The sequence below is a fragment of the Antechinus flavipes genome, chromosome 1, assembly GCF_016432865.1.
Source record: "Antechinus flavipes isolate AdamAnt ecotype Samford, QLD, Australia chromosome 1, AdamAnt_v2, whole genome shotgun sequence".
NCBI lineage: Eukaryota > Metazoa > Chordata > Mammalia > Dasyuromorphia > Dasyuridae > Antechinus > Antechinus flavipes.
This window is the reverse complement of record NC_067398.1, coordinates 108,466,780-108,478,782: the sequence shown is the minus strand read 5'-3', so window position 1 is coordinate 108,478,782 and position 12,003 is coordinate 108,466,780. Positions and strand designations below refer to the sequence as shown.

Below are 12,003 nucleotides of genomic sequence, written 5' to 3'. Positions count from 1 at the left end.
TCATCACCGACAATGCTGGATAAATGAAAAATTATTAGTAAAGTTATTTTCTGTGGGCATAGTGTAATTAGGTAACCATTGTTTTCATTGCATCTTTTCTAGAATGAATGAGGCCTTTGCTCATTGTAGGAAATCTACTTAGTTATCCTAATTTATTTGCCACTGACAGTTAAGCAGAGAAGTGATTAATTTACTATATTTCTTTTATTTCTAGCTCTGACAGAAATAGGTTCAATTCCAATTAGTCTCATTTCTTTAGATTACATAGGGTAGCTGCAGGTTTAGATATTATACTAAGCAAAGTAAAGGGGGTCAAAAAGCAAGTCTTTGTCTCACTTTCAAGACTTATCTAAGTCATTCCTGAATGCTAATGTTGCCAATTCTGATTTTTTTGAAATCAACCATGAACCAGGTCAACCATGTATTAAGTTCTTGCTATGTTCCAGATACAGTACTCAGTGCTAGGGATACAAAGAAAGTCAAAAACAGCCTTTGCTCTCTGAGCTTTTCATTTCCCTTACTTTGTTGGTATGATTCAAGAGCTGGATAAGCAGCATCTTCACTGTGGGTAGAATTTGGAGAGAAATAGTCTTCATGTGAGACATTTGGGAGTTTCAAATAAAAGAAAATTTTTGAAAATTTAGCCAGAGTACAGAAACTAGACAATTTGAGTAACATGTGTGATAAAGAAGAGTCAATTGGAGGCAGCTAGTTGGTATGGTGGATAGAACACCAGCCTTGAAGTCAGGAGGATTTGAGTTCAAATTTGACCTCAGACACTTAACACTTCCTGGCTGTGTGAGACTGGGAAAGTCAATTAACTCCAATTGCCTCAGGAAAAAGACTCAATTGTATGAGGATTGAATTGGTTGAAAAACTGGAGCTATCAAGCCAGGAGAAGACAATCTGTATGCATGGAATATGTGATAATTGTTTTTCAAAATTTGAAAGGTGTCAAGGGAAGATTGTTCAACTTGGCTCCAAAGGGCAGAATTTAATTTGGAAGAGTGAATGGAAGTTTAACACAGTGTTTTTCTTGACATGAGAAGGAGTAACTTCCTAAATTTAAAGCCATACAAAAAATGGAATGTGTTGCCTTAGATGGAGGAAGTAACCAGTTTTTGAGATATTCATGCAGAAACTTGACCAACTTCTTAATGAGGATGTGAAGAGGATTTATGTTTAAGTACAGTTTGAATGAAATGAAAGATCTCTGAGATCTCTTTATTCTATGATCCTTCTGATCTTGGAAGTATTTCTTCTGAATTAAGGCATTTTGACGGCCTAATTTATTGTCTTGACTAGAATCCTTTTGCATTTGGACCAGTAGGACCTATCTTCTGTCTATATCTGTTCTGTTTCTCCATATTTTGCCCTAATGTTTTTTAGATGAATTTTTGCCAGTCTTATCTCTTCTTTAGTCTTGCTTAGATCTATGAAGTTGAAATCTAGATCTGATGGCAGACCTTTACATACTCTGAATTACTGAGTAGGATCACTAAATTTACTTCTGTGGTTACTCTCAGGGAATAAAGGTGAGTGAAAAGGGAAAGTCCAGTTGTTTATATAATTAGATCCTGGGCTAAGTACCAAGTAGATTTGGCTCTATGACATTATAGTGGTCCACCCTTTTTTGTAACTGTATATTTTTACTATAGAATTGCAGAATTTTAGATATAGTGAGATGGAATTAAGTAAAAGAAATTTGGGAGAGAGAGAGACATTTTATAGCATTCTGTGAGTTGAAGGTGTGGAGGAACCATAAATACTTTTGTAATAATTAGAGCTGCACAAAGGTGAAGTAGTCTATCTTTGAGAAATGGTGCTCCATCAGTCATTGGAAGTTTTTCTAGTAGATACTGGATTTCTATTTATAGGTATATAGGAGGAATTCCTGTCTCATGTATGGTTTGAATTAGATGACATCTGTAATCCCTTCAATGCTGAGATTCTGAGGTAGACTTTTTGCATCTATTATTAACACTTTCTGATCAATATTAAACTCTATTGAACTTCCTATTTTGATCACAAGCCTTAGTCATTTTGTATCTCAGTATCTATACTGAATCTTGATACCACATTTGGGGAAAATGCTTAGAAAATTATTAGTCCAGTTTATTTGAAAAGAAGTAGTTGAATGAATTTTCCAAAAATAGTATCCCTTGCAAAAAAGAAAAAAGATGTGTGTATAAAATGATCGTCCCATTTATAATTATGAAAATATTGAATGGGAAAAATATAGTATCTCGATGGTAAACTAAACTATGATATATCAATTATGTAAACTCTACTTGGAAATTGAAAGGATTAGGAGAGAATTAAAATGGAGAATTTTAGGTTATTTTTGTTTGTAAAAATTCCTAATAAAATTTATATAAAATACTAAAAAATAGATCCTTTAATTATTAGAAATTTCATGATGAAGAACTTAGTTTCATTATTAAATATAATAAGCTACATCTCAGGCTTCTCTGTGGGTTTTTTTTTTTTTTTAATTGTTAAAAAAACTTTATTTTAATCATTTTTAATGTCAATGATTCAGTTTCCCTTACATTTTATTCATTGAACTTTAAATAGATTTGCTTTTCTTTTTTTCTTCTTTTCCAGGTAGAGTAAGAAGGTGGTGTTCTTTTTTTTTTTTTTTTTTTTTTTTTTTGCTATTATGTAATTGGTTTTGCCAAATACTTTATTGTTTTGAATAAAAACAGCATGCAGAAATGAATGTTGGTATTGTAGGATGAGCTGAGTGGCCACTTTAACTTGATTTTCCCTTTCTAAGAAATGTCTGGAATAAAAGTAGCTGTATTTTGTAAGAAATTACAGTTAAGGGACAAGAGGAAATACAGATAAATAATAAGAACACAGATACTTTTCATTTTCTGATCCTTTGACCAGTGTTCCTTATATGAAAATCATACTAGCAAGAACTGGCAGCCATTATTAATGATATTTTGTACGAAATGAATATGATTTATCTCTTGTTCTATTAATAACCTTAAAGACTTTAAGTCAAGCACTGGCTTAATTTAGTCAAAATTGACTCCAGCATTTCCATTATTCTTTTGTGTTTGTTTTTGTTTTTCACCATTAGGACACAACTCATTTTTTCTTTGTGTCTTTTTATACCAAAGTAAAATTAAACTGTTAGGAAAGAAATGTAATTATTTTATTTTGCTTTGAGAGTCACTAGGAAGAGATGTAGTGTTAGAAAATTTTGTTTTCAATAATGATTTCAGCAATTTTTGCTGTGATTTTAGGCCAGGCTTTTAACCATTTAAAGTTTTTACATCCTCTTCCATGGAATGAAGATTATAACATCTCCAGTTATCAACCTCATAGGGATATTGTAAGGAAAGTGCCTTGTAAACCTTAAAGTCCTAGAGAAACAGGATCTCCATTTTTGGCTTTGCTAAAAGTTTACTTTCTATCTCACATCAGTGTTGTTTAACTGCTGTATGATATTGCTAACTTATTTAATAACTGAGTTTTCAGGTTCAGTTCTTTAGATGTTTGTAATTGAGTAAGTCAGCAGATGAAAGCTTGAAGGAGAGAGACAGAGTGAAAGGGGTGTGTGTCTGTGTGTGTGTGTGTGTGTGTGTGTGCACGCGTGTGTGTGTGTCAGTACAGAGAAAGAGAGAGACAGTGGGGGGCAGGGAGAGAGAAAGAAAGGAAGAAAGAAAAGCTGGACTTGAGATATTGCCTGCCTACAAATAAGCTTAGGTGATTCCTCTCAAATTCCTTCTATCTCAAAAATTCTATAAATACTTTAACCATTCTTTTTCTATAAATAGGATATTCTGCAAATAGGTTAATAGTATAGTTCAGAAGAATCATAGACTATTGAGGCTCAAACTTATTAGAGGTCATTATCTAAACAGTTATTATTATCTAAACAGTTCCTTTAACATGAGGAGATCAGGGACCTCACTTAAAGTCTTACTTCTAGTAAATGACTGGGCTGGAAATTAAAATCAGGTATCCTAAGATCTAGGCAAGTTCTCTTTTAATTATACCATCATCATAACTTCTCCATTAATCATATTTAAAAGATGAAGAGAATCCAAGTAAAAGAGAGATTTCTTAACGATGATACTACTCTTCAAGTGCTTTTGTCAGTTATCCTGTGTCAATTCCACGAAGGTCTACATGTTACAGAGCTTCCTAAATAAGATTCATTTCACTGTCATTTCAGCCATCATTTAGTAAGCTTCTACAATGTCCTAGGCATTTCACTAAGCATAGATGTACAAGAACAAACATTAAAAAGCTCTTAACTTTTTATAAGATAGCCATAATCATTTCTAGAATACACACAGATTATCCACACTAGGAAAACCAAATTGATGAAAAGTATGTGTTTTCCAGATTATGCTAGTATTGGATGGATAACCAACAGAGTTGGTTCATCAGGACATATATCATGGCTAGTCAATATGAATTAATGCGATGATAGCCTCATAATTGAAATGAAGGAATAGAATGGCTTAGCTTGTTCTTGGAAAAGTTTTCAGTGTTTTTAATGATCCCCAAGCTTCCTTTTTTGAAAAAAGAGGCCATTAAAAAAAATCACAACACAATATTTTTCTATTGTTGCTTTATGGCTATGAGTTACAGAATATAATAGTCTCCTAAGAATTAAAGTTGAAGGTAATATAAAATACAAAATAAAAAAAAATACCCACCAAGAACTGTGTAACAAAATCAACATAATGGATGCTAACAGAGATGTGTGACCAGAAAAGTAGCAGTCATATAAGAAGAGTGATGGATGACTTTCAGATTTTGTTTGTATTCTTTTGTTATACATGTCATCCAGAGGATGTTATCCTTATGCATTGGGTCAGCCCTATGTGAAGGGGTTATGGGAGACCATGGGCAAGAATCACAGATCATGAGAGGATTTAGATAGGTTTCAGTCTGCAGTTTTGGAGGAATCACAGACCATTCAAGGTCCTGCCATCTCATAATTATAAAAAATATTACAATATTGTCAATAATAACAAAATATTACAATAAACAATATTGCTAAATGTTAACCAAAAATTACTTTGTAGGTATTTTGAACCAAATTTTATATCAACATGTAGGTGTAATTACGTATTTTAATGTTTTCATTTTAAACTATTTTCCACCACCACAACTTTTTCATATTGATATTCTTCTCAGATTTTTGTTAGATTGTTATAATAGACTATCAAAAGCCATTTCACTTTCAGGTCATTAGAATAATTTATACTCCTGCTTTTCTTTTACCATTTGTGATGGATTTGACAAAATTGATCTCCCATTTAGCCCTTTTCCCCTTTGCCTTTTTTTCCCCAAAAAGTAGAGAGGAAAGCATTATGTGCCTCTCTTTCTTGTCTGAAGAAAACAATTGGTTACTTTTCTATTTAAAATTGTAAAACCTCTTCATATGTATTATCAGGTGTTTCTTTCTTGTCTGGGACTAATGATGAGATGTACTGAATCTAATCCTTATTTTAAGCCCTAACCTGGATTCAAAAGTTCTACTACTGTAAAACTTCTTAGCAAATATTTTTTGAAGTGATTCTATCCTTTTCACCAAATACTTTTAAACAAATCCTGACGAAGGTTTTGGGAAACAAATTTAAAATGGTTTCATGGCAGCAAAGTCATGCTTCAGTTTTTATAGTGTTGTTAATTAGTTTTTCTGTCTGTGCAGGGATGGCATAGATATTAGCATGGGAAACAGGTTTCCAAGAGCTTTGCGATCCCCCAATGGAAAGATGAAAGGAACCACAAGATGTCCAATGAAAAATAGGAATAAGATAAACATAGTTATTTTGACTACTTTCTTTTGAAAAAAGAAAGCTATGATTTTTTTTATGCTTAGTTTAGAATTCTGAGAAATTGAGAGCTTGTTAGTATATTGCGGGTCTGACAAACTTAACCCACCTTTCAGTAAGTATTTTGAGGATGAAACAGAAGGTACGTTCAATGTCTTCTTGATAAAATTGCTCCTGAAAAATTCCTTATTGAATATAAACTAGAAAATTTTTATTCTTCATTTTTATTTCTTTTACTTTAAGTCTGTTTCCCTCATAAGTGTAAAAAGCATCAGCTCATATGCCCCAAAGGGAGATAGAAGTTGTAAAAGAAATGAAATTCATTATATTTTTTCTTGGCATAATTTTCTACTGTCCAGTATGAAAGTCAATATTTGTAAATCTGATTTAAATTCTGTTTGGTTTTTCCTTATTTTAGTTTTGTAGTCAGAGAAGAGAAGGGGAAACAAAAACTTCCAAGAGTTGGCGCCACCCACTGAGTAAACCACCAGCCAGATCACCAATGACTCTGGTAAAGCAGCAGGCAGCCAGTGATGAAGGTAAGTCTTGTACTTAATTGACCTTCCCGGTCTACTTGTGTTTAGTAGAGAGAGATGCTTTGACTTTGTGGCAAATTGTACACAACTATATGAAGCAATAGAATTTAACATCCTTCCTAATATTTTCAATTTCTTTAATTGGTGATAAAAGACCTTTAAATTCTTCTGTAATAAAAATCATCCTTAAATCAGAAAATCTGCATTATGTGAAAACATTTGATAATATTGTGTGGTTAAATAGCCCTCAAATATGTACTGTATATTGAAAGAGTAACATGATTCATGTCTCATTATACAACACTCTTGTATTTAGAAATAATGCTAATCTGACTGTTGAATATCCTGAATTTCTTGAAATCTTGAGTTTCAGGCTTTCAGGGTATGAGTTTTTTGCCCCATTTAGTTTGACAGAATGTACTTGTATTTTCAAAACAATATACTTAATCTAGTCCATATTAATTAAGTTCTTACTTCGTGAAAACACTGTGCTTAGACATATGGCTGAAAATACTTGTTAAAGGTAATTCATATCTGAGAATATTGACAGGCTCATTAGAGACACATCTTAGATTCTGTGTTTTTATTCAATACATGAATATGAATGTGAATGGAAAAGATTAAAGGTAGGGTCCCTAAAATTTAGTTCCTATGATTTAATTGATAATCAGGAATTCCCAAATGATCAAATTTGTTTTGCCAGTGCTCTCAGATTCCTTCTCTATAACTTACAGACTTGTCTGCAATAGGGGTGGGCAGTATCAGGCTGTCAGGCTGTATAAGGTCCTCTGAATCATTTGTTAATGCAACTATAGGTGATAATGAGCTCAAAACAAAGTACTACAAACTCCCATTGCTCAAGTTCTATCAGTTGATCATTTTGTATGGCCTGGGAATGATGTTATAAATATCCAAATGGCCCTTGGCAGAAAAGAAGTTCCCCACCCCAGATCTAAAGTACTTAGAGGTAATATGACTTGCTTTGCCCTTACAGTCTTTGGGCAGAACTTGTACCCAAGGAAGACCTGTTAGACCTGAATCTACTGAGCCCAACTGCTCAATTGGCTATGAATGGAAAGTAACTATGAATGGAAAAAATTAAATCGATTTATTTTAGGGATCTAGTATTACTTTATTGACGTCTCTATGAGAGGAGGGTAGTGATGTGAGTTAGAGAGAGATATAATGGAATGCAGATACAGCATATGTGTGTCTTCTTTTAAAACATGCAACTAAGAAAGGGTAAAATTCTGAATATTAGGGGTGGAGAGTAGGCTCATAATTTCATTACTTTAGGGAATACTTAGTATTGAAACTCTCTCTACCAATGCAGATAGACAACTTTTCTGCAAGTTATGAGATTACATAAGGCATTAAGTAATTTATCCAGGGTCCTAAGCCTAGCATGTGTCTTGAGTCTTGAGTCTTGAGTCTTGACTCTCTATCCATTTTGACATACAGCTTCTTTTCTTTCTAATAAATGTATTAAAATGTATTTTTTGTTCAGTGCATCATACATTTTCAGGGAACAACAACTTCATCACTCATTTCAACTTTTGAAAAGCTAACTCTACTCATTCATCCTCCTCGAAATGTTTAACAGCTTTGATAAATTTGTGAATTGCTTTAAATACATTATTTTATTTGAGAGCCACAACAACCTGAGAGATTCATCTGTTATCTATATAGATGAAGGTAGTGAATTTTAGAGAGCTAAAATGACTTGTCTGTTGCTGTACAACTAGTAATTGTCAGATCTTCAATTTGAATCTAGGCAATCTGAATAAGTCAATTGCTCTATCCCAAACAGTAGGATGCTCATCACAACAAGGCAGGTCTGATTTTTAAGATCCTGGGAGATTTGAGAAGAACAATGACTGTAATCTGTGTAATCTTAAATTTATAAATATGGCCTATTGATAATTAAAACATCAGAAAATTACTTCATTTTTCAGCATCTTGATTCTAAATTGATGATGACAGGGTTTGTTCTGTGGTTTTGATTAAATTAGATGTTTCCCGAAGTTCTGATTGTTAACTTAGTACTTCATCCCTTGGTATAAAATTAATGAAAAAATTTATTTCTCCTTGAAATGTGATAACTAAGAATAGTTTTTAAATGGGATTGGAGGGAAAATACTCAGTAAATATGTAATGTTTGTTTCAAGCTGCAATGGACATCGAGATTGCTTCTCTAAATCCCATTTCCCCCTTTCTTATTATATGCTCTAAGGTTTATAGTCTGTTTCATTTCTTGAATTTCAAGTGCTGATGGGACGGGACAGAGAAGGTGCCTAGAAGGTATTGTGGTTCAGAAGATAGATTAGGGCTAGATGTCTAAATTTGGAAGTCATCTATATAGAGATGATCATTAACTGGACTAATGATGTTTTAGTTGCCAAATCCAATGGCTTTTTCTTAATTCTGTCTCCTTTGACACTCTTTTCTCTTTTGCTTCTTTCAATACATTCAGTTTTGAAGACACCATTCATTCCTGATTTTCCTCCTTCCTTTTCTCCTCCTTCCTTCCTGCTTTGTTACCTTTCTTGGGGCCTCCTCCAGATCATTCTATCTTTGTTTTTTCTTAGGATTCAGCCCTGGGCTGCCTTCTCCTCTCTCTCTATGCTATTTCACTTGGAAATCTCATCAGCTCCCATGGATTTAATTACCATCTGCAAGCTCTTAACTCTGCATTTCATGCCCCATTTTCCTTGCTGATAGTCTCACCTCTCCAAATATCTTTCAAACATCTCAGATTTGAGGTCTAGTACAAAACCTCAATTCATCATATCCAAAACAGAACCTATTCTCTTTTCTTCTAAACCCTGCCTCCTTTCTACTTTTCCTATAGTTGTATAGAACAGCACCCTCTTCCCAACCATTATCACTATCCCTCACCCTCCATGTCCAAACTATTGCCTAGGTTTAAGGATTTCACTTTTGTAGCATCTCTTGAATATGCCCCTTAGCTTTTCTGATCCTATCTTCACACTACTGCAGGCCCTCATCTCCTCACACTTAGACTACTGGTAGCTTGCTGATGCGTATTCTTATTTTAAATATTTCCTCATTCCAGTCTGTCTTCCATTCAGTCAATAAAGTGATTTTCCTAAATCACTTCACACAATATCCTCTAGTCTTTTCCTCCTACTTTCAGCAACAAATAAAAAGTGCTCTGTGATATTGTCGTAACTTAGCCCCCTCTTACCTTTCTTGACTTTTTATATCTTAGTTCCTGAAAAGTATTCTTCAGTAACACTAATCTTGCTATTCCTGACTAAGATCTTCCATCTCTTGGCTCCAGTTATTCTTTCTGGATGTTAACCATCTTGGACACTCAGACGCCATAACTTCCTGGCTTCCCATAAGTTCCTACAAAAATCTTTCCTTTGATAAGAAGTCATCCCTCTTAAATTTTAGTGCCTTTTCTCTGTTAATTATTTCCTATCTTTTTTGTATGAAGTTTGTTTTGTATATATTTTTCTGTGCATTGCTTTCTCCATTTCTTCATTTTAGGGGATTGTCTTTGTATCTTCATTGTTTAGCACAGTGCTTGGCACATAATAAGTTCTTAATAAATGTTTTTTAATTGATATGTATTATTCTCTATTTCCTCTCCTCTCATTTGTTTTTAACCCCTTCACTAATTCTTGTTTGTGATTTCATCATTCAATTGAAACTACTTTGTCAAAAATTATACATGATCTTTTCATTGCCAAATCTAATGAACTTTTCCCAGTCCTAATTCTTCTTTCTCTCTTTGTAGTCTTTCATACTGTTGGCCTTTTTCCTGTTGGCCTATTGTCTTTAAGCTTTCATTGTACTGTAATCTCCTGAGTCTTCTCCCAGCTGAGTATTCTTCAGTCGTCTTTGTTCAATCTTCAGCTTATACTCACTCATGGTGGCTGTTTAGGGTTTTCTTTTCGAACTCTCTACTCCTTAAGAGTTTTATTGCTTATTGATCTTATCAGATCCCAAGGATAAGTCATTATATGTATAAGAACAATTTATAGAATTAAATAGCCCAACCTATTTTTTAAATGATAATAGCAAGCTTTTGTTTTTATTCATTCATTCATTCATTTATCCATTTATTCATCCATTTATTTATTTATTTTTGCTGGGGCAGTTGGTGTTAAGTGACTTGCCCAGGGTCAGTTAGGAAGTGTCTGAGATCAGATTTGAACTCATGTCCTCCTAACTTCAGGGCTGGTGCTCTATCCATTGCTCCACCTAGATGCTCCCCAACACTTATTTTCTAAACTTGAGTTTTACACCATCAACTATCTAGTGGACATTTCAAAGTGGATGTTTAACAAATATTTAAAATTTAACATGTATAAATTACTTCATTATCTTTCCCCTCAAAACGGAACTCAGCTCAATCCCTCAAAACTTCCAACTTTGAGGTTATTTTTTAAGGATGCCAGTATTCTTATCACTCCAGCTTATACTTGGTATCAGTCTTCATCTCTAAAACTTATTCCACATATATAATATGCTACCAAATCTTGTTCCTTCAGTCTTCATGATCTCTTTTTCTGCTTCCTTTTCTTTTTTGTCTTACATCTCTCTGTCTCTTGATATAGACCTTCATTACCTATTGGAGTTCTTGTTCTTCTTTATAAATAATAATTTAAGAAGGTTCTCTCTGGGTGAAGAGGTGCAGGTTTCTTGGGGAGGTTTTCTTGGAGGCAGCTTTAGTATCAGTTGAAAGTAATAATCATCTCAAAACTCAGCCAGGTGATAAAAGTTCAGATCTTTTATTGTCTCTAATATAGCCCGGTTAACTTAGAGCCCTCCGAATGTCTCCAAATCCAAAGATTCTGTCCTTCAGCCTCTGCCTCTGCTTTCTTCAGCCTCCAGCCAGCACAGAGATGGAATGAATCTCTTGTCTCCTTCACTTGGGGCTCAGCTAGCTTTCTGGTGAGTCTTTCAGACCAGCTTGGTCTCAGAGGGGGAAGTGCAGGAGCCCAGCCACCAGCTACAGTGGTGTGAGATGAAGATGAATCTGGTTGTCCGCTGAACTCTCGACTCGTAGCTTCTTCCTCTGAAAACTCTTCTTCTGCCACCAGCCAGCCAAGTGGAAAATATTCTCTCTTGCCTCTGAGAGAGGGCTTCTGTCGTAATTCCGCTGAAATCTCCCAAAGTGCTCTGTGTCTGCACCAGAGTGCTCCTCTCCAATGCAGCTGAACTCTCTTCTGCCACCAGCCAGCCAAGTGGAATATATTCTCGAATAGCTCTCTCTTCACTGGCCTTATATCTGACTCTTCTGAGAGAATGGGATTATGGGTTTTCTCCCATAGTGCTCTCTGGCCCTAAGAGCTTTAAGGGAGGTGTGAATTCACAAAGTTACAAAGTTTACTTTATGAATCTGGCATACTTGTGAACTCCAATGAGTAAAGGTGCAAACACAAGCATTGTACTAATTAGTTCTACTTAGTACCTTGTTTCAGGTTCTGCCCAAAACATCTTCTTGTAAGATCAGATCAACTCTAATTAGTTAGCGGTTTGTAAGAATTCCAACAATTACCTCTCTCTTGAACTACTGAAGTAGCCTCTATTTAGGTCTCACTGCATCGAGTCTCTACCCCTTCTGGTCTATCTGCCACTCCCAAAAGGATTTGCCCAGTGCAAGTCTCACCTTCCTACTTAGTAAG

The 12,003-nt window shown here is 34.5% G+C and overlaps 1 protein-coding gene across 1 annotated transcript in view; it reads left to right on the top strand.

The window, feature by feature from the left end:
- KDM4C (lysine demethylase 4C) overlaps positions 1 to 12,003 on the top strand; it is a 437,566-nt gene that overhangs the window by 238,166 nt on the left and 187,397 nt on the right. Inside the window, exon 12 of the mRNA XM_051987536.1 lies at positions 6,226 to 6,346. Within this exon, the coding sequence (XP_051843496.1) occupies positions 6,226 to 6,346 (121 nt within the window). The remainder of the gene's footprint in view (positions 1 to 6,225; positions 6,347 to 12,003) is intronic.